Source organism: Diabrotica undecimpunctata, chromosome 1, assembly GCF_040954645.1.
Source record: "Diabrotica undecimpunctata isolate CICGRU chromosome 1, icDiaUnde3, whole genome shotgun sequence".
In the NCBI taxonomy this organism is placed as follows: Eukaryota; Metazoa; Arthropoda; class Insecta; order Coleoptera; family Chrysomelidae; genus Diabrotica; species Diabrotica undecimpunctata.
The window spans coordinates 56,774,771-56,799,495 of record NC_092803.1 but is presented as its reverse complement, the minus strand read 5'-3'; the positions used below and the strand labels follow the sequence as shown (position 1 = coordinate 56,799,495).

Here is a 24,725-nt window from a genome sequence, read left to right as displayed (position 1 = left end):
GATTTGAAAATATGGTTCAGCTTGCCGAAGGCTGCCCAAGTCAGTCTTATACGACGGAGAAGCTCAACGGTTTGGTTATCTTTTCCTATGCGAATCTCATGACCTAGGTATTTATAGGCCATTACCTGGTCTATGGATCTTGTTCCTACGCATATATCTTCGCTGACTACAAGATTTGTCATCATCTGGGTTTTAGATATATTTATTTTCAATCCCCCTTCTAGCGAGGAAAGGTAGAGCTGATTTAAAAGTTCTTTGGCCTCATCTATCCTATCAGCTATTAGTACAATATCATCTGCAAACCTTAGATGGCTAAGCTTTTCTCCGTTTATGTTTATGCCCTTGTCGGTCAGTTTTGCCCTTTTACATATATATTCCAAAAGCGTAGTGAACAGTTTCGGCGATATGGTGTCCCCCTGGCGTACTCCACGTTGTATCGGGAATTTCTGGGTTTGACGATCACCCACTCTAACACTGGCTGTTGCGTTTTGGTATATATGTTTAATTATATTTATATACCGATAGTCAATTCGGCATTCTGTCAAGGCTTCCAACATTTTTTGTTGATTTACGGTGTCGAATGCCTTTTCATAGTCGACAAATATTAAAGCTAGTGGTTTATTATATTCAGTGCATTTTTCTATAAGATTTTTTATTACCAGTAGGTGATCGTTTGTTCCATAGCCTTTTCTAAAACCCGCCTGTTCTATGGGCTGATAAAATTCCAGTTTATTTTCTAGTCGTTTCGTAATTATTTTTGTAAATAGTTTATAAATATGTGAAAGTAGACTTATGGGCCTGTAATTCCTGAGGTCGGTAGCATCCCCTTTTTTATGAAGTATGATAATTTCTGCGTTATACCACTGGGTTGGTGTTATTGCTTCCTGCAAACATCTAGTGAATAGTTTGGCAAGGACCTGCCATAATCTTTTTCCAGCCACCTTCAAGGCATCTGCCACTATTTCATCGCCTCCGGGGGACTTATTGTTTTTCATTTCTTGCACTGACCTTCGAACTTCATTGGGTGTTACGTCCGGTAAAATTTCAGATCCCTGATTGATTATCTTTGGTAATGATCCACTCCGGTTACATTGCTGTTCTTTGTATAGTTGTCTATAAAAACTCTCTATCGTATTCATAATTTGAATTCTATCCTCAATGATTTGCCCCTGTTCATTTCTTAATTTGTGGACGTTTTTTCTTCCAATGGACATGCTCTGTCTGAGTACTTTCAAGCTTTTGTTTTCTTCTATTACTCTAGTTATTTCCATCGTATTGTATCGTCTCAGATCTTTTCTAACTTCCTTTTTAATTGTCTTATTCAAAATTCTTAGTTCATTTTGGTTATGATCCTGATTTTCCCTAAGTTTTCTTCTTTCCTCTAGAAGATGTTTTGTGTTGTGGCTTAATTTTTTGTTATTATTTTCAGGACGAGGACAGTATTTCTTTTCAGCTTCTTTCAATATTTGAGTAATATTATTGTTCATTTCATTGATGCTGATATTCTCTAAGTCGTGTGTATCCAAACTAGTCTTAATATTTTCTTCGTAAAGTGTTATATCTTCTGGGAACAGCCACCTTCCACTTTTCTTTTTGAGGATCATTTTTGTTCTTTCAACTTCAGTGTTAAAAGTGGTTTTTGCTCTAACTAGTCTATGGTCGCTCCCTGTTGAAAATTTATTCAATACTGTTACATCCTGAACAATATCTTTCCGATTTGATATTATGAAATCAATCTCATTTTTTGTTCTTTGGTTCGGACTCTTCCATGTCCACTTACGTTGGGGTTTCTTTCCGAAGAATGAGTTCATCACAAAGAGATTTTCCTGATGTAAGAAGTCAAGAAGCCTGTTACCTCTCTCATTTCTCTCACCAAATCCAAAGTTTCCCATAGCAGATTCTGCATCATCTTGTTTGAATCCCAATTTGGCGTTAAAATCTCCAATTATCAATGTGTAATGTGTTTTTGAAGTTTGTATAGCTGCTCTGATATCTTCATAAAATTGGTCAACTTCCTCATCCGGGTGACTCGTAGTTGGTGCGTAAGCCTGTATAATTTTAAGTTTGTATCTTGGGTTTAATTTAAAAATAAGATAAATGACTCTGGTACATATACTTTTTATTGTGATTATGTTTGGTACCCATTTTTTATGGATTAAAAAACCCACTCCTCCAACAGATGAATCTTCGTTTCCTCTGAAATGGAACATATTTCCAGACTTAAGTATTATTTGATCTTCTTTTCGACGTCGAACTTCACTTATACCGATTATATCCCATTTTATGTGTTGTAGTTCATTCTCCAGTTCTATCATTGATGCTTCTGTTGATAAAGTTTGTACATTGTAGGCACATATATGCATTTGTCGTTTGTTTTGGTGGCCTGATCTCTTCCGGTGATTCTTAGCACCCTCTGCTCCAACACTATTCTGACCGCCACCTTGGTCAGGGAAATTGGAACCGCCGGGGACTGAGGGCCGTACACTTGATGTATCCATCATGAGGGGAAATTTGGCCTTGAAACGCCGCGCTGGCCAAGCGTGTTGGCGAGTTTTAGAGTTGTAGTAGAAGAAGGAAATATAGTGACCCGTCTGCCTTCGGAAACCTAATCGCCATTCGGGGTCGGAAGAAACAAGAGTTAGCCAAGAGAGGCTGATAGGAAAGATTAAAGACATTTCACTCAAGACAAGTTGAAAAAGAGTAAAATGTGAAGGCCCTTATGATCCGCCAGGTGCGTTTCATAAGCGTATGAGTATTTATTCACTTTGTGTTCCCGCTCATACCTCGGGGTGTTGACTACAGACTGTATGGCTCGTCCAGCATGCCATAGCATGAAGAATAGGGCGCACGCCATTTTTCCAAAGTTGACACCCCACTCCATGGCCTGACAATAATATAAATATATATATATATATATAAATATATATATATATATATATATATATATATATATATATATATATATATATATATAAATATATATATATATATATATATACATTATATATATATATATACAGGGTGAGTCATGAGGAACTTTACATACTTCTACCATATGTAGAGTCCCTCAGGGAGCATATCATGTGGCCACTAAAAAATGTCAACTCCTCTTCTTTATTAATTAACAGGGTGATTTGTGTAATTGACCATTTATTTCATTTTACTGTAGTGTTTATACGGCTCATTTGATTTTTTTAATTTTTGCATGATACAGTACACTACTATCAAGCATTCGACTGGTATTAGCTAAATTAAAAAATTCCAGGACTGGCTTTGGAAAAATTAATTTAGGGATTCGTATTAAATATTACACCCTGTATAAATTTTTTTTAAAATGCAATAAGTGATTTTCAAACTACATAAATAGCCAATGAAAACGACATATGCAACAATGTTTTCGCACTTTTATTAAATTTTAAGTGAACGATCAAATCTTACCAAAAATAGAACAACCATAATGAAGTATCAAATTATAAGGTAATTAATTTAAACAAATGTTATAAATTTCAAATATTTTAATTGAAATGATAAACTGAGTCACTGCACAACAAAAAACAGTAACTACTAACAATAACGAAGAACAATTTAAAAAAAAAACTAAAAATATGTACATAGTTATGATAAACCCATAAATTAGAACTGGAAAAGATACAATAATGGTAACAAAACAAAAATAATTCAAAATAGATTTTCGAAATGGAACCCTGCAGCCTGTACACATTTTTGTTGCCGAATTGTTAATTGACGTATTGAATTACGGATACTCTGGGGATCGTTTCTAATAGTATTACAACAATGTATAATTCTATCAATTAATTGTTGTCGGTTATTAATATTCACTGCGTAAACTAGTTGCTTCAATCGTCCCCAAATATAGTAATCAACGGGATTGAAATCAGGGGATCTTGAAGGCCACGAAATAGGACCTGCACGTCCTATCCACCTGTTGCCATAAACATTATTGAGATGTTGTCTTACTGCCAGTAAAAAGTGTGGGGGTGCCCCATCATGCTGAAAATACATCCCTCGGATAGCAACGTTCGCGTTGGCAAGCAAATTCGGCAAAATATTTTGTAGAAAGTTCAAATAGACCTGCCCTGTTAAAGGACCATCAAAAAAGTGAGGACCTACTAATTGGTTATTTATGACACCAATCCACACGTTAACCGAAAACCTTAACTGAGAACGACGTTCTCGAATAGCATGGGGATTTTCTTCTGCCCACACATGTGAATTTCGTGAATTATTTATCCCGTCTCTGGTAAATTGGGCTTCATCTGTAAATAGTGTCCTGTATAGCGTTGGTCGATTATTGTTAATCCATCTACAAAATTCCAACCTATCGATCTCATCTCCAGCATGTAGTCGCTGAACCATTTGAATGTGATATGGGTATAGATTATTTTTTTTGTAAGACTCTACTTACTTTTGATTGAGTAACATTGAGTTCTCGACTTACTTGTCTAGTACTAATTGTAGGGTTCATAGTAACGGCGTCCATAATATCATCTTCCTGCGCTTCATCTACATGTCGCTCTGTTGTTCCACTAGGAAAAGTGCCATTTTCTCGCAAATAATTAAAAACTGACCCAAATGTTGGATGACTGGGAGTTCGACGATTAGGAAATCTCCTGCGATATTCTCTACTAGCAGCCCTACCATTCCCATTACAGAATCCATAAACAAATATTATGTCTGCATATTCTGTGGTCGAAAACTGATGTGGCATTTTGAACGAAAGTAACAAAAGCTCTACCAAAACTAACACAATGTACTTAACGTAGATATGACAGAAGAAATATGTATTCTTGTACACATAAATAACAATTGCTAATGACAATAATGACAATGGGTATAAAATATCAAGAAACGTCAAACGGTCAACGCCAACCTTTATTTTAAACTTTTTTAGATTTATTTTTATTTAGTACAGTTGATGCAATGTATTATTATTTAACATAAAATTTTAATCATTTACAATCAACAAAAACTAACACATACAAGAAGTTTGACTTTTTAATCAATTTAATTTATTATTTATCGAAAATAATGCCCCAATACGATCTATGAGTAAAAATTTAAAATTGAAAAACAATTGATTCTATCATAGAGATAATACAAAGTGACAGTAAAGATGTTAATTTTCTACGTATTAGATTATGTTGTAGGAACTCATTTTAATTAAAATGTTTGAAATTTATAACATTTGTTTAAATTAATACCTTATAATTTGATACTTCATTATGGTTGTTCTATTTTTGGTAAGATTTGATCGTTCGCTAAAAATTTAATAAAAGTGCGACAACATTGTCGCATATGTCGTTTTCATTGGCTATTTATGTAGTTTAAAAATCACTTATTGCATTTTAAAAAAAATTTATACAGGGTGTAATATTTAATACGAATCCCTCAATTAATTTTTCCAAAGCCAGTCCTGGAATTATTTAGTATAGCTAATACCAGTCGAATGCTTGATAGTAGTGTACTGTATCATGCAAAAATTAAAAAAATCAAATGAGCCGTATAAACACTACAGTAAAATGAAATAAATGGTTAATTACACAAATCACCCTGTTAATTAAAAAAGAAGAGGAGTTGACATTTTTTAGTGGCCACATGATATGCTCCCTGAGGGACTCTACATATGGTAGAAGTATGTAAAGTTCCTCATGACTCACCCTGTATATATATATATATATATATATCTATATATATATATATATATATATATATATATATATATCTATATATATATATATATATATATATATATCTATATATATATATATATATATATATATATATATATATATATATATATATATATATATATATATATAGTAAACTCTTAAATATTGGGGAAATCTGCAAGAAAGACTCTAATGAGTATCAATTGTTTCGCCGAACGTTTTCGCCAAAGAGAATTAATTTGGCTTCTTCAGGGCTGAAAGTGAATAAATTATAAGTAGCTACCATATATTATCTATTAAAAACATTATTGATCTTACCGTAACTTAGAATTGTAGAGTTAGAATATTAAAAAACTTTGCTAGTAACATAATGGTGTTTTGTGTTACTATGTGCAAAAAAAGTTTTTTTAAGGTTTGAAATGTATGGTAGCTTTGAACTTAAAATGCAAAGGTTTACCCAAGGTTAATCGAAAAACCCAATGTAACTACATTTAACAGGAGGTAATTATTTGAATTGTCGGCAATAACTAAATTTTTGATTGTAAGAAAGTTTAAAAGTGAGGTTCTGTTTTAGCCAGAACACATGCGCTGACATATTCAAGTAGTTCTTATTTATGAATCTCTATGTCGTTAAGGTTCATTGGTAAAAACGATTGAAATTAAATCCCAGTATAGGGAAATATTATTTTGATTTTCTTTTTTAATTATATTCTATTGTTCATGTATTATTATATCTTATTGAGATGTATCTAAGAAAAGCAAGGCAATGTTATCTTTTTTAGTTAATGAAAATTAATTATAAAGGTAGGTTAGTTGTTAATGGATATATCAGTGAAGTTAGTTATCTGTGATGTTGTATTGTTCTTGGTATCTGATTTAAGTAAGAAGTGGTATATATCGCTTAGATTCTTAATGTCACTCTTAACATTAATGGAGAAATCGTTAAGGAAAATATAAGACATTTCAATGAACTCTATTTTAGATTTATATATATATATATATATATATATATATATATATATATATATATATATATATATATATATATATATATATATATATATATATAGAAAAGAAATTTAATCTTTGCAGATTATTTAAATAGTAAACTCTTAAATATTGGGGAAATCTGCAAGAAATACTCTAATGTGTATGAATTGTTTCGCCGAACGTTTTCGCCAAAGAGAATTAATTTGGCTTCTTCAGGGCTGAAAGAGAATAAATTATAATTAGCTACCATATATTATCTATTAAAACATTATTGATCTTACCGTAACTTAGAATTGTAGAGTTAGAATATTAAAAAACTTTGCTAGTAACATAGTGGTGTTTTTTGTTACTATGTGCAAAAAAAGTTTTTTATAAGGATTGAAATGTATGGTAGCTTCGAACTTGACACGTAAAGGCTTACCCAAGGTTAATTGAAAACCCAATGCAACTACATTTAAAAGGAGGTAATTCTTTGAAATGTCGGCAATAACTAAATTTTTGATTTTTAGATAGTTAAAAGTGAGGTTCTGTTTAAGCCAGAACGCAAGCGCTGACAACTTCATTATTAGTTCGTATTCATCTAGGAATATGTTTGACATCAATAGAGATCAACTGGGACCGTATTAGAGGTTGTTGTTCCATGTCCTACGACAGATTCATTAGCATCGTCGAATTTCTCTTTAACAACACTTACTTCTCATTTAATGATAAATTCTATCAACAAACTTTCGGTACCCCTATGGGAGCTAAGATTTCTCCTATCATTGCAACTTACGTTATGGATTATGTATTAGACTCAGTCATTCCTTTACTATCCTTTAATATTCCATTTATTAAAAAATATGTTGATGATATCATTTTGGCTATACCCAATGACAAGGTAGATGAACTATTAGACACTTTTAATGGTTATGACCCCTACATCCAGTTCACTATAGAGAGGGAAGATGGTAATTGGTCCGTCCCTTTCTCGACATAAGGATGATCAGGGAAACCAACAACATCAAAATAGATTGGTATCAAAAACCGACCCATTCTGGTAGATACCTTAACTACAACTCATACCATAATAATTCTACCAAAGTCAACTTAATCAAACAGATGAAAAATAGAGTAACAAAACTATCAGATCCTTCATTTTATACAAAAAACCTACAAATCCTACAGAAACTTTTTATTTCAAACGCTTATCCAACACCATTAGTTAATAAGATTATGTGTAATACTATCCATGACGAAGATATTTCACCTTCCTTCGCGACTAACAATGCTGATCCTGATGTCTTAAGTGGGAACCCAGTCTCGGATACTCCTATAAACAAATATTTTTCATTACCATATTTCAGAGATATCACTCCGGGGTTAACAAGGATTCTGAAAAGTGTTGAAAATAGCTTTGGCAATAATAATAACAACATTAAACTTAATGTAGCTTGTAGATCAGCCCTAACAATTAATAATCTTTATTCTAAGATAAAAGATAAGACTCCCATAGATAGGCTTAGTAATATTGTCTACAACATTCCATGTCTCTCTTGCAACAATTCCTACATCGGTCAAACATCTCAATTATTGAAATCACGTATTACAGTACACAAAAGTGATTCTCGACTTCGCCCTGACCGTTGTGCATTAGCCAAACATGTCCATTCCACTGGTCATCTCATGGACTATACTAACACCACAATTCTCCACCGTGAGAACAATAAATCTAAAAGAGAGTTCATTGAAATGTCTTATATTTTCCTTAACGATTTCTCCATTAATGTTAAGAGTGACATCAAGAATCTAAGCGATATATACCACCTGTTACTTAAATCAGATACCAAGAACAATACTATATCACAGATTACTAACTTGACTGATATATCCATTAACAACTAACATACCTTTATAATTAATTTTCATTAAAAAAAAATATATAACATTCCCTTGCTTTTCTTAGATACGTCTCAATAAGACTTAATAATACATGAACAATATAATATAATTAAATAAAGAAAATCAAAATAATATTTCCCTTTACTGGGATTTAAATTTATTCGTTTTTTACCAATGAACCTTAACGACATAAAGATTCATACGAACTAATAATGAAGTTGTCAGCGCTTGCGTTCTGGCTTAAACAGAACCTCACTTTTAACTATCTAAAAATCAAAAATTTAGTTATTGCCGACATTTCAAAGAATTACCTCCTTTTAAATGTAGTTGCATTGGGTTTTTCGATTAACCTTGGGTAAGCCTTTACGTGTCAAGTTCGAAGCTACCATACATTTCAATCCTTATAAAAACTTTTTTTGCACATAGTAACAAAAAACACCACTATGTTGTACCACTATGATAATATATGGTAACTAATTATAATTTATTCTCTTTCAGCCCTGAAGAAGCCAAATTAATTCTCTTTGGCGAAAACGTTCGGCGAAACAATTGATACACATTAGAGTATTTCTTGCAGATTTCCCCAATATTTAAGAGTTTACTATATATATATATATATATATATATATATATATATATATATATATATATATATATATATATATATATATATGTTCGGAAAGATTTCCGCGGTTAGTACAATTAAACTTAGAGCTAAGATTAATATTATTATAAAAATTAATATTAAACTCACCAGTCTTCCGGGTTGAACCGCGTCGATATCCATTTTGCCGAGCTTTCGACATGTAGTAGTGAACTAGTGAGTGAACTAGAAGTGACTAGTGAGTGTAGTAGTGTCTGGGGACTCGGGAGACTGAGACCTCGGAAGCCCTGAAGAAGACATCAGAGAGGATGTCGAAAGCTCGGCAAAATGGATATCGACGCGGTTCAACCCGGAAGACTGGTGAGTTTAATATTAATTTTTATAATAATATTAATCTTAGCTCTAAGTTTAATATATATATATATATATATATATATATATATATATATATATATATATATATATATATATATATGTATATATATAGGTATTTATGAAAATGTTAGGTTAATCTCGGCAGTATATGTATGCAAAATACATACGATAGAACTCCTCTAAAGTTGAAAACAAAGATGTACAGTGACTGCTAATAGTCACCATATAAGGGTCTGAAACACGATTGTTATACAAGAAGACAATAACTAAAGTAGGCCAAAGAGCTATAGAAAGAAAACTTTTAGTTATAATTTAGAGATAGAAAAACTAAGAAATGATTGGGCCATGGACAAAAGTCTAAGACATAGTTAAAAGACTATGTTCCACAAAATGAAGTTGTGCCGGATATATGGCTCTATTTTAAGAAAGCTGTAGTGAAATAGTGACTAAATGGAGACTATGGAGAGAAAGAAGGATCGTAGAACAACCTAAACAGAGATGGTAGGATGATCTAAAAAGGATCTAAAAGGTGGGGTTAAATTGATACCGGCTAGCGCAAAATAAAAAAAAACTAGAGATCCATGAGAGAGGCCTACATCAAAAAGATAGAGGGCTGCTAAAAAAGAATAAGAAAAAAAGTAGAAGATTGAATGTAATCTGAAACTATTTTAATTGACCCTGGAGGACATAATTTTCGCGCCTATTGTGAAGGAAGTTAAAAGAGTTATTAAATATAAACAATTAAAAGCGTTAGATTTGGTCTAATTTGTGATTGGTGGTGATAGTATTGTAGTTGTAAATAAATAATTAACCACACCCTGTTCAAATTTAAATACACAATAATTATAAAACAAAGAGGCAAAAGAGAGAAAATGTTAATTACGCAAAACTTATTTGAGCGAAATTTTAGTCTATTCTAAATAAACATTTGATTAAAGTATCTACTATTTTAGTATCTTGTATAATAATCTAATGTTCTTTATTTTATTAGAGATTCTGACTCTTTCCATGTTGTTGCTGGAACTTCTCGTTGGGCCGATAAAGGTTCTACCTTAAAGATCAAAAATATAATAAAACATGAAAAATATTTCAAGCCTAATGGATCAAAGATTGAACATGATATAGCAATTATAAAGGTGTGTATAAATGAAAAATTTTACGTAATAAACTTTTTTTTGTTATTAGTTATCGTTATTTTATAGGACCAAAAATGTGTAACTTTTTTTGCAGATTTCAGAATTGTCAAAAGAATTTATAGAGTGTATCAGAATTCCAAAGCAAAACATTTTTTATCCTTTTGGTTGGAAAGAAACTTTGTTTATTAATAATAACAATATAAAAGAAGCGATTATTTTGGTCGTTCGTTAGTTTCATATTATAATTGTAAATTTATTTCACGATAATAAAACTATGCAAAACCTAAGTTTATAATAAAAATGCGTAAAATAATAATAAAAATAATATTATTATGAGATATTCTTCTTTTGTATCTAAAAGCTATCTATTTTGTGAATATTTAAACATTCTTTGGTCTTCAATAATATATTATCTACATGATAACTCTACAACTTGATATCACACCTGATATACCAACATAGAAACATATGATATATGATAATATTAGAACAATTATAAAACAAAACAAAGATATCTATTGCACATCTCGTGCCGTACTGCTCATCCGATTCGACAGCAAAGTATTCTATTCTAAGTAGCACACATGATACTATAACAATCATATAGTATCATGAGTAGCAGATTCATTTAGAAATTTTAAATTACTATCGTATCATTTTTGTTTTTCTGGCCAAGGCCCTCCTGAACCACTGGATGAATTCTCAGTGACTACCTGACCAACCCTTAAATCATTTGAGATACCAACTATACCTAATGTCTGATATATCACCGGGAATTACTTAAATGTAATTCAATACGTTATTATTTAGGTTTACGTTTTTATTTATTTATTTTATTACGTTCACTTCGGGACTCATTATTTGTATTGCTTGTCAAATTTAACGTGATACTTGGCCGATTTGAAATTAGGCTCCACCCAAGATGCGCATTCGACCACAACACAATTCGTCCTTATTATTTTTGGCCCTTCGAAGTGCAAGGTACTTGTATAGTCTGCGACAAAGTTTTTTATTTTACTTATGTTTAAAGTTAGTGTGTGTTGAAGAAATATCGTATTACAATAGATTTGACTTTTTAAATAATTATTGTTAAGTATTTTAAATTATAAACATGGATTTTCATTCAAAATTAGAAGGCAGTCTTGTCTGGACAAACGAGGGACGTAATAGCAAATGTAATTATTTTTATGCAGAGAGAAGCGATGCAAAATCCGCATGTTAAAGATTTTAAAAAAGATTAAGAGCGTGCTTCCTTAGCAACGGGAGTAAGTATAGCCACTATAAAACGGATCTCTCGTGAAATGAAAAATACAGAAGAAGGTGCTTCTACATCATTAACGACGCCCAACAAAAGAATGAGATCTGCTCCAAAATCCAACTGGTTTTGGAGTCACGATTTTGACAAAGGTTTACTTCGGCGTATAATAATAAATTATTATGTCACGGAAAAACGAGTTCCTACATTGCGACATATAACAAAAAAAATTAATGAAGACAATATTTATACAGGGTTGCATGAAACTTTGAGAAAAGTGATGAGAGATATGGTATTTCGATGGAAGAAAGCGAAGAATAACAGGAAAATCCTAATGGAAAAACCCGATATACAAGTGCTCCGGAGGAAGTATCTCAGAAATATTAAACAATATAGGGAAGAAAATCGGCCCATAATTTACATGGATGAAACTTATATTCATTCCTGTCATACCCATGACAGATACTGGGGAGACAATACCACCGAAGGTTTGCACAAACCAGTATCCAAAGGGCAAAGGCTAATTATTGTTCACGCCGGCGACCAAATGGGGTTCATAAAAAACGCATGTTTGACATTTAAATCTGGTCTGGAAAATATCATAGCGAAATGAACTATAATAATTATAAAAAATGGATTCATGAAAAACTTATTCCTAATATACCAGCACGTAGTGTATTGGTTATAGACAATGCATCATACCACAATGTCCAAGTGCAAAAATGTCCCACTATGGGGTGTAGAAAAGACGAAATGAAGGAATGTTTAACACACATATCTCTGTAGGAGCTGGGTTGTACGCTTGTGTGTGTGTGTTTTTAATTAAAATAAAAATTATTCTTAGGCTATTTTCTTGTGGCATAATAATGTAATTTACTATTTTTATTGGGAATAAGCCACAATTTTAGTTTAAAATAAGTGTATTTTGAAGTTTCGAGTTCCACTTTGGAAAAATCTTCTAATACTTTTATTTTATCTGACTTATTCATATTGACAACTCAGTCACTATTTGAGATATATTTTATACGATATATTTCTACAAAATCTCGTTATGAAAATAAAATATTCGGGAAAGTTAATAAAGTTATACAGTTTAGTACCTAAATACCGGATGTTGACACCCATCCCAACGGGGCTGGTATTATTCTATTGTAAAGAAATAAACAACAGATTAAAATATTTATGACTTACTAAAATTTAGAACTACTGTTCTTTTATTCTTATACAGTTTACTGTAACGCAAATGTAAAGCTTTCATCTCTGCCAATATTCTTCTTATAAAATTACAGAACGAGACATTTATAGAAGTGCTCGAAAAAAACTTCTGCTTCAACATGACTGAATGGTCAATATTAATGTGTCAAATAAAATATAATTATTAGAAGAATTTTTTTACCAAGCAACAAAAACAAAATATTTTGTATTTTGATAAAAATTTCCAAAGGAAAAATTGAAAAGTCAAAATAACATACAATGCATACATATCATAGAATTCCATTAATAAATAAGGTCACTCTCTGTAAACTTGTAGTACGGAGTGTACCAACGAGGCGAAGAGACCGAGCGCATTATGTATCTCTTTTCCTCCGAATGCGTTCTCACTTAATTTTCTACGCAAGTGGACAAATTTGTCAAGTATCACCTTAAATTTGACAAACTGTACTCAAAGAACATTTCTCATGAACTCTTTTTAAAAATTCGTCACCCCTGTATCGAAAATAAAAAACCGTATTGTTAAATTCAAGTCTACTTTATTTTCGAATGTTATGATTTTATACAATAGCAAAAAGATTTTTATGAATTATGCAATATTGATTACAGTCTCTGTGGATATTCCTCTATAAAGGTTTACTACATATTTTCGTCTCAAACCAGGCACCTTGAAACTTTTACGTTGTCAATGTATTGGCTATACATTGACAACATTGCCTTGGTTTGTTCTAAACTAATAATAAAATCCTGTTAGTATAATAGCATTACTAGACTTAAGCAAACATGCAAAAAGGTAAAAATATGCGCATAAATATGCACTAATTTATCTGAACATATGCATTAAATACGAATTTTTTAGAAGATATGTATACTGTCAAAGAAAACATATATTTAACCCTACTTGTATCCTCGAATCATTTTGGACAAACCGGATAAATTTCTCTTCGTATTTTGTTCACACAAGCGCCAAATAACGGCATCTTTATAAGTTTTCCCAAATCATGCACATGCGTTAAGCTGTTAAATAGTACTGTAAATAGGTGGTTCGACTGTCTGGGGTCCATTATGATTCGACGATATCAGATACGCATATATTTTTACGACCACGGATTCGATTCTTATTGATGGAAAACGATATACAAGTGAATAGGCCCAGTCAATTTTTTTAAACGATGATGATGGTGATATTAGTGACTTCCAACTATAGACAGTGACCATGACAGTGACCCAGAATATGATATTGTGTGTGAGAGCCATATTCCCAATTTGTAAGCAAATATTGTAACCAACGTATTTCTCAATGCTTACCTGAAACACTAAGGATTGACGACCGCTCTCCAACTGATTGCGTCGCTTGATTAAATCGAATTGATTAAAACAAAAGCTAGAACATGTCACCCCACCATTTATACATAAAAAATGACTTAATAAATTTATCGCTAGGGTACACACGCGCCGTAGTATTAAGTTTAACCAACTTATTTACAAAATAATTTCAATTATTTTAATATGCCGGATTTACATCACGAATTTGTATGAGCCGTTAATAGGTAGTTTTACCTTATGGACAACTTCAAAGGCCTATTATACTAAAAAAATAATACTTGTAGCTTAAGAAAATGTTACTTTCTCCTTTTTTGTTTGTAATCATTAGTATATAATCAGTATATTTATGAACTTTACTAGTTTTACTAATTTTTACGACAAACTTATGTAATATTTGCCGTGTTCTTAATTTTTATTTAATTTTAGTTAGCCGAAAAAGTGAAGTTCTCCGACAAGATTAAAGCCATACTTCTACCAGAACAAGATACTAAAGTACCAGTAGGAACAGCACTTGTAGTTGCAGGTTGGGGTCTTATTAAGGTAAATATAGAGCAAAAACAATATTCAGAATTTCATAGAGTGACTTTTTAATTATATTACTTAGCAGCTTTAATATTTTTAGCATTTAAGTTTAAAGTCAGTTCGAAATACTACTGTTTAATCTCTTTTACATTTTTTATTTTCTTTAAATATCTTTGGAATTCTATAATAGAAAATCCACTGACGTGGGGACGTATGTGTTAAACTTAATATATTAAGTTCACTTTTCTAAGTGTTTTTTTTTGTATTAGGTGGATAAAATGTCGGTTTATTTAATATATCAATTTTTTACGTCCTATTTAACACGTATATGTCTGAACATTAAAGTCCTATTGCAGTTAAGATTCTCTTTGAAATTTTTACATTATTACTTTACTATTGAAACAATATTTTTAATAAAATTGATCAATCCATGGATTTGATATCCCATTTGTGTCATGGTTCTAGTCATTTTTATAGATCAACGTAATTCGATTTTTTACAAACTCATTATTTACACTAATCAATATCTGAAATGTTTAAATATGGAGAATCAGTATTATTTAACCATTTGGAAAAGTTACTGGAGAAAATATAGAAACATACCGAAAGAATGGACTGAAGCGATAATGTGACTTATTCACAAAGGCGACAAAAGTTTACGCCACAATGCTACTAAATGTTGCATAAATAATAATTGCAGTATATGTAAAAAATAAGCTATATATTTCAAAAAATAGATAATGAAATTGAAGAATATCAATGTGGATTGAGAAGAGGACGCAACAAAGTAGATAAAATTCTCCTGTGTGAAATAGAATCAGAAAGTTACGAATCTGTGAAATAAATATACAAAGTACTACGTGAAATGGGGATAAATGAAAATCTAATAGGAATGATAAAATTGACATTCCGAAAACCAGAGAATGGGGTCTAACTAACTGAAAAAGAAAGAGATAAGTTTAAAGTCAATGAATGGGTGCAATATAGAACTCTTTGTCATCACTGTTGTTTAGTATTCTTCTAAAAGTTATCATCAGAGTCAGCGAAATTATCGTCATATGAAAGATAATTTTAGAGTAAAATTCTGGCTTATTTCCAACCAAAATAGTAAATTGAATTAAGATGCCACAAGAAGATAGCTTTAGAATAAAACTAAGAAACCGGTATCGGCCTGGCTTCATTCAAAATTTAGGATCCGGGAAAGGTTACAATTTTATAGATCAAAATAATTTTTTCTTGGTCAATAGGTACATTATAATGTAAATATACCTACTATCGGCACCTTTAGCACGTTAAACACAATGGAGCTTCATTTTTATTAGTTTAGTAACCAAATTACCTGAATAACGTGTATTTAGATTATTTTTTGGGCTAATAAAATCTATCACAATTACACATAAAATATTTATTTTATCCTAAAACAAACTTATAATATTGGTAAATTCCTAGCCTTCGCCAAAAACTTCCTGGAGAACAGAAGTATAAAAGTTAAAACAAACGGTGTCATATCAACTAAGAAATCACTGGAAAATGGTATCCCTCAAGGATCTGTATTAAGCCCCCTGCTATTCTTAATAGCAATCAACAACGTATCTAACCATTTTATGCTTCCAGTAAAAGCAAACCTTTACGCCGATGATCTTGTAATATATATGAGAAGTAAAAACCTACAATCAGCTGCATCAATATTACAAAATACACTAAATAAATTAGAAGGGTGGTCTTTAGATATAGGCTTGAGATTTTCAACCGAAAAAACTAAAGTAATAATATTTGACAGAAGAAAAACACAACACCACTTAAATTTAAAACTTAACGGAAATACTCTTATAACAATCAACGAAATCAAATTTTTGGGAATGACATTCGACTCTCAACTAAAATGGACATCGCACATAAATGAACTAATTAAATCATGCCAACAGAGAATAAATCTTCTAAAAGTTCTTTCCAATCACAAATGGGGCGCAGACACAACTATTCTTCTGCGATTATATCAAGCTCTAATTAGAAGCAAACTAGATTATGGATGTATATGCTACGAAACTGCTACTAAAACTCAAATGAACAAACTGGACATCATCCAATCCACAGCATTACGCATAGTTTTCGGAGCTTTCAGAACCACGCCAATTAGCAGCCTTCAAGTCCTAGCAGGAGAACCGCCATTAACTCTCAGAAGACAATATTTTTCAATGTGTTGTGCTACTAAATATCTCAGTGCAAAGGAAAACCCGTTTATAACAAGCCTAATAAGGAGCAACCCTCCAAATCTGTACTCAAATTATTGCCCTAGAAACTTACCTTTCAATGAACGAATAAATCGATTTGAATTCGATATACATCAATTGAGAGCCACTTCTACAAACAGATGCCAGTCTCCTCCCTGGAAAGTTCAAATACCAAAAGTAGATTTTACCTTACTTAACTATCCCAAACATTCACACAATCCTTCTGAAATACAACAACAATTCCGGTCTACCATCTCCAGATACCCTGATTTCAAACTAATTTTTACTGATGCCTCTAAAAGCAGTAATGGTGTAGCTGCTGCAGCTATTTTTGAAGACAACACCTCTGTCACCCGTCTAGCCAAGGAGTGTAGCATATATACTGGAGAACTGCAGGCAATCTTCAACGCACTGAACCAATGTACCAGCATTGATACAAACTTTCTTATTATATCAGATTCTCTAAGTGCCTTAAATGGTGTCAAGCAGATGTATCCTACTCATGCCAATTTAGCATTAATAAAAGACATGCTATACAATGCCCAAACATGTGGTAAAAACATAACATTTTTATGGGTACCATCCCATGTTGGGATAAAGGGTAATGAAGCAGCTGATAAAGCAGCAACAGAAACTATCAATAACATGACAATTCCTATTATGCAAAACATACCAATTTCAGACCAAAAAACATTAATAAAAACTTACATGAACAAAATCTGGCAAGTAAAATGGAACCAAACAGAAGCAAAATTAAAAAGTATCAAACCAGATGTTACTTCTGCTTTACTACCGCTCCCAGCTAAAAGACATGACCAAGTAGATATTAACAGACTGCGGCTAGGTCATACAAAATTTACACATGGATACATCATCTCCAAGGACCCTCAGCCGATTTGCCACATCTGTCAAATACCATTTTCAGTGCAACATATAATGATAGACTGTCCAGTGTACTCAACAGCAAGATCGACAGCAAAACTAAAACACAATTTGAAAGAAACTCTAAAAGAAGACATCAGCAATACAATAAATTTTATCAAAAATTGTAAACTGTATAACAAACTGTAACATAACATAAAATGTTTGTATTTTACAAAACTGTTATGTAAATTTTAATAATATACTAAATGTAACTTTTCTAAAATAAAGATATACCACCCGCTAATAACCCTAGGGGTTGATGCGGTAAAAAAAAAAAAAAAAAAAAAAAAAAAAAAAAACTTATAATATTTTAAAAAATTAATAAAATGAAAAGTGTCCTAAGTCCCCATTATCGGCATTCTAAATTAAACTTATTTAGATAGTTAGATACTTGGGTATCTAATTCGTGCCGCTTTTTCGGCACGAGTTAGATACCCAAGATTTGAATAATTATATATTTGAATATTTATACCTAAATATTTAGTTAGATAGGTACTATTGAAGTAAATAAATTATTGTATGTATGTAAATGCACTAAATTAAAAATTCATATAAAATAACGTATTTTTCAAAAGATAAATATAAAATCTTTAAAAGGAAAAGAAAAATAATAAATTAGACTTACTCACAATCAATTGATTGTGAGTAAGTCTAATTTATTATTTCTTTTCGTTTTGAAATGGACTCACACAAACAACACATTCATGATTTGATAAAATCTTTAATGTATCTATGAAAACTGACTTAATAAACACACATTATTTTAGTATTCATCGACACAAGGGGCATTTCAATTCTTCTTTATTATCTTCAGTTAGACCAAGACAGGCCTCATGATAGTATTTCAAGGAAGAACCACAAAGGCGCATGTACAGCTGATCGTCAGTGTCACACAATGAACAATACCAAGGTTCCTGTAAAGGTTTACATGTTGAAGGTTCGCTAATTAACATGCTTTTATTTTCTTGCATTTCTTGTGTGGAAAATAAATCCTTCGTGACATTCTTCAATTTAGTCTTTGTCCTGCGATTAGAAATTCTTTTATTCAAAGTTCGTGAAAGAGCAACTTTTTTTTTCTTTTCGTTTTCAAATTCTTTCTTTTGAAACTTTCTTTTGAAAATTCGAACTTGTCTCAGTATTAGAATCTGACTGATTCATAGATGGCGATGTAACTTGGAAAGTTTCGATTTGTTGAAGTTATTGTTCCAAAGGTGGAGAAAGCTGCTGTGACGAGGATTGACCGGAGGAGAATGGATTAGAAATAATTATGATATGAATATCTTAAGTCAATCAATTCTGTAACATCAACCTCATCAGGGGTTATCACCTAGGTTATCATTGAATTCGTTATTTACAGTTGTTTCCTGGTCGCCCATTTCATTATGAATTTTCACTTCTGTAAATGAGTCATTCTTAACAAAGTCGACTGTAAGTTCATTGGAAGGCTTGTTCAATGGCTTTGACTTTCATTTCCTTTCATAATGAAAGCTCAAGCATATTAATTAAGATGCATTCTTCTACAACTCTTAGGGCGACTTGAAATTCTGTAGGTTATCGTTGTTCTTGTATCTTTTGACAGTTTTGTGCTCCCACGTCTTCTTTAAAGTATTCTCTTAACTGTATCGGGAATATTTACCATTTTTTGAAAAGTGCTTTCCAAAATAGGTGCAAATGAATCTTTGGTTATCTTTTTACCTTAGTTTTCCATTCTCCACCAATGCACGCTCTTTTTTTATTAAGGTTTTAATGATCGAAAGACTGCAACATCTAGAGGCTGTAAAATGTGTGTTGCGTTTGGACACAGAGCTATTAGAATAATATTATTACTACAAAATTCACTTGGATCCATCGTTAAGTGTGATCTGTGTCCGTCCAAAAACAATATAATCGGAAACTGCACTTTTTGAGCAACTAATCAAGGGTGGAATATATTAGCGATGTACTCAAAAAAGTTTTCGCCAGTCATCCACCTATTTTCAGACTTTTCTATCCCCCAGTGAGTCGGTATTTTCTCGATAACTGATTTGGGAATTCTTGTATATTTAAAAATGGTTATGGGTGATAAAAGTTGACCAGAGGCACTACAGGTAACCGAAGTTGTCAGACATTCCTTCTCGTCGTTGCTAACAAACGAATAAACTGTTCTATCCCCCTTTCTAACCAACACTTTGTCTCCCTTAGGAGTCAGGAAAAAAAGCCGATTCATTACAATTGAATACATGACTAGGATCAAAAGTTATGTTGCGATTGTTTGTACTTTCTAAAAAGGTCCCTACTTCAATAAACCATCGACGAATTCGATTTTCTGTTATAGTGTTTCTAGCACACGTTAGGTTTTGAAAAATTATTGTAGACAGTTCGGGATGCCTTTTTAAAAATAGTTCGTACCATTTACGTTCAGGCTTACTATCCACGAAATTATTAGGCCTTTTAAGTTCTCTAAGCAATAGCTGAACACTATCCAACAACTGCGTTTTTGTTCCAGGAAATCCACTGTTTACTTTATCCTGTAGAGTTGATCTGAGTACCTTCTATAACTTGCTAGCTGTTTTAAATGACATTCCTGACTGAACAGCTACAACAGCTTTGTTTATATCTTCCGCAGAATATTGGATTCGCTTTCTCTTTTCCATTGCTAATTTCTGAATTGTACTCTAAAACAAAGAATTTGCAATTATCGGCACGTATAAGCATGTAATATCGGCAGTGTTATACTCGATCAAATTATGGTTATTTCTAATAGAGATACGGGATGCCGAAAATTGGTACAAGGAAACATCGTTTTTTATTGCATATAATGACCAAATATTTGTCCTAGTAAGTTTAAAGATTACGTTAAAATCAGCTTATATTTACTCTAATGCGTATAACCAATTATAGGTACTCCAGCCGATGATTGGATCATCTGCTAATATTTACGTACCTATTATCGGCACCCTTAAAATACTGCAAACTGCTATAGAAAAACAGTTTTTGGTCAACAAATAATTAAAATCAACTATTTCTTAGCATATAAAACATAATAAAACGGTTATTCGATATTTTTATCAGAAATTATAGCATTCTGTAGCTTACTTAACACATACAAGAAGATACACTTCCCACGAGAGTTTGGCGGCAACTAACCAATATATTTTTAAATTGTGATTGCAGTTTTCGTCTGACAATTGACATATTGTTCATAGGCGTAGATAAAGGTCCTTATAAATTAGTGAAATACTTTCGTCCAATAATCACGCTCAAGAATTCTTATTTTTGTCGATTATGTAGAATTACTGCCGATAATTGGGGCAGCGTCGAAAATAGGAGCGTTTACCTAAAGTATTGAATATTTACTTTTCGATAATGACATATTAGCAACAGTTGTCAATCTATCAAATTGATATTTAAATGGTATTTAAATGCAAAGAAGAATTCAATACTGTCAAAAGGTCTATACTTTGCTGTTACTCATCTATCTATTCCAAAATTAGACGTCATTATCATCATTAGACATCAATCCACGAAAAAGAAGAATATAGAGTACTATGTAAAATTCAATTGAAAAGTCTACTAAAATTTAATAGAAAATAAGCAAAGAGAACAAATGTAAAAAGTAAAAATGATGACTCCATGATTATTCTACCACCGGATAAAGGAAATGCAACTGTGATAATGAATAAAATTCAATATGAGGTCAAAATTGAAGACCTAATAATAAACAGACCTTATACCAAGTTAACAAAGGATCCACCGAAGACTTTAAAAAACAGGATATACAGAACTTTATTTAAGTTTAAAAATTCTTTAACAGATTATCATAGAAAATGAATTATACCTCGTGGCAATAAACACGTCATTTTTATAGAGTACCGAAAATTTAAAAAGCGAATTCACCACTTAGATCTATTTGTAATATCGTGAATCACTGGGGCCCTTTTAGTGCTGTAGCATTAGAATAATGATAACAACTTATGTAATCTTAAAGTGATTATAACTGGCAATTAGCTACAGGACAATGTTAAAGTAAAATAAGAAAATAATTTATCTAAAAAAATAATTAATAATTATTGCAAAGTTGATTAGAGTTCAAATATTTGTTATAAATATCAAGTAAAAGAGTTTTTATAAAAATAATTTATAAAATTCATTTTTAGGAAAATGGACCAAGATCAAATATTTTGAAGGAAACCACAGTTTCAGTTACAGAGTCGGATAGTGAACGTTTAATATATGCTGGTGATAAAAAGTCAGCAGTTTGTACGGTAAATTTTATTTAAATACAGTATTTAGTGCAAATAAACGTAATAAGCTGATTAAATCACATATCGTTGAATTTAAGAAAAAATTATGAAATCTATTTTATTTAATGTTGAACAGCATGTGATATATAATTTCCATCAGGTTTTCTTTTTATGCATTACATCAGCTAGAAAAACAAGCTGATGTCATCGATGTTTTTATGAGAAGTGTAGCTTACGCAAACGTAGGGTAAATGAAGAACAGATGAACCACATTTTAGAAAACTAAAACCTGTTTCTGTATTAAATAAACACCCGAATCTAAAAAAATTGTAAATAAAACGTAAAATTGGTATTTGTTATGGTATAAGTAAAAGCTAGAAATAATAATTCCTAAAGCTAACAAAAATATAATGCACTGGCATGCCATAGGCCCATCTGTCCTCCACTGTGGGGGCGAGATGGATCACTAAGAGAAGGAGGGGTGGACCAAGCTAAATCGTTTTCTTTTTATTAGCAATAGACTTTTCGCACTTGTTACAGAGATTAGCGACGCCAGTACAAGTTTCATGTAACCAGCGCTTACAAAAAATACATAAATTCGGTATCAAATTCGTGACGAATAGGGTATCCGCTTTAGTAGATATTGTAGTTTTTTTTTTCAGGATACTTGAGTCAGTTCATCTCATCAGCTGTGAAGCAATGATGTCTGCGTTGGCTTTATGCATTTCTTGTATGAGTAGATATGTTACTTCAAGTTGATAAAGGCTTCTTACATTTGGATAGTTAGCCCAACGCCAAATCTCTTTTTCGGATAACCATTTCACACTCTCTCGTTGGTTCTAATCCAACTTTTCATCCAGGTTGATTATCGCAATCTCAAGTAGGGTTGCTCGATTCTACAGGAGCACCAGCGTGAACGTGAAGGTCACAGTTGAGTAGAAATGACTATGTGCAGAAACCTAGAAGCAACTCTACGTTTTCAAATTACACTCCTGTACCCTCCGCTTAGTATAATTATTGTAATCTATAATAAGTTTTTTGTCATTTCTGTCCATGTTCATAGAACAATAAATTATTTTTTTTAAATATAATTAACAACACTGATACTTTAGTTAAAATAGAAAGACCAAATAATATTAACTTAACACTTTAACTCCCAGGCCATAATTTGAAAAACTTTATGCCAACCCATTATACTTTTTTGATATAAGGACTTGAAGATTAATGTTAAGAACATTATTTGCTGTATTTACTCAAAAAATAGCGGGGGTAACAAACCATCGTCCACAGGCATTCTAGAGAACCCGTATACCACGCCTATTAATACAAATAGTCTATATCTGCGGTTATAAGAGGTACACACCGAAATGAACAAGGATAAGTTTTGTGCCCATCTGTGGGACACATGGGTTGAACGGAAATCTTACTGTGCCCACAGGTGGTGCACATGGGAGCTAAAGTGTTAAAATCAACACACGTAATATTATGGCATTTCTTAGCAGAACTAAGTAGATCTGCAATTTAAGGGCATAAGAAGTTTTATTATCACATAAATGCCAAACTTATATGCCATATTTTGCTGAATTAGATGGAATGTTTTTCGCGAATGACGTTTACGGTCAACTAATGAGACATTAACTAAAATATCCTAATTAAAATTGAAAAATTTTGGTAAGTTTTCTACCCGCTTTTTCCAAATTTCCTCTACTTTTGTAAATTGATGCCTGTTTCTCATTGTCAAAACGGATTACCTGCGAATATTTTGTTAACACTTCAAGGAATAGTGGTGCTTGATATATAGTACGACCAGTTTCTTTATTTTACACTCTATTTTATTCACGATGGTACTTAAAATTTACAGCTAATCATAAAAAAAACAATGGTTGCCTCCAAACCAATGTTGAATAAGATTTGTCAATAATTTCAAAAACACGTACACTTCAATTTTGGTCATATTTAAAATTTGCTTTAAAACTATGTCAGAAAAAACCACGTGAAATATTAAGTTTTAATCCCAAATATTAACAACGACTTTTATTCTTTTGAATCTAAATTACTTTAGGTTAAATTTTTTTATTTATATTTACAAATATTAACATATACAAAAATAATTCTAAAATATTGTAGAGTGACTCTGGAGGACCATTAGAACTAAATGGTACACTAGTGGGTATTGTATCTTTTGGTCCAGGATGTGGTGAAAATAGAGGCCCTGCTGGATACACAAACGTTGCCTATTTCCGTGGATGGATAAAGGAAATACTGGAATCTTATGAATAAGCGGCAATAATGTAAAATATATATGATTGAATTGTAATTATCTATTAAATATTACAGATAAACAACTTATTACTTT

The 24,725-nt window shown here is 31.8% G+C and overlaps 1 protein-coding gene across 1 annotated transcript in view; it reads left to right on the top strand.

The window, feature by feature from the left end:
- LOC140439005 (trypsin-7-like) overlaps window positions 1-24,725 on the top strand; it is a 38,921-nt gene extending 14,196 nt beyond the window's left edge. Inside the window, exons 3-6 of the mRNA XM_072528639.1 lie at window positions 10,532-10,676; window positions 14,896-15,009; window positions 22,283-22,390; window positions 24,497-24,725. Of these exons, the coding sequence (XP_072384740.1) occupies window positions 10,532-10,676; window positions 14,896-15,009; window positions 22,283-22,390; window positions 24,497-24,649 (520 nt within the window). The 3' untranslated portion in view covers window positions 24,650-24,725. The remainder of the gene's footprint in view (window positions 1-10,531; window positions 10,677-14,895; window positions 15,010-22,282; window positions 22,391-24,496) is intronic.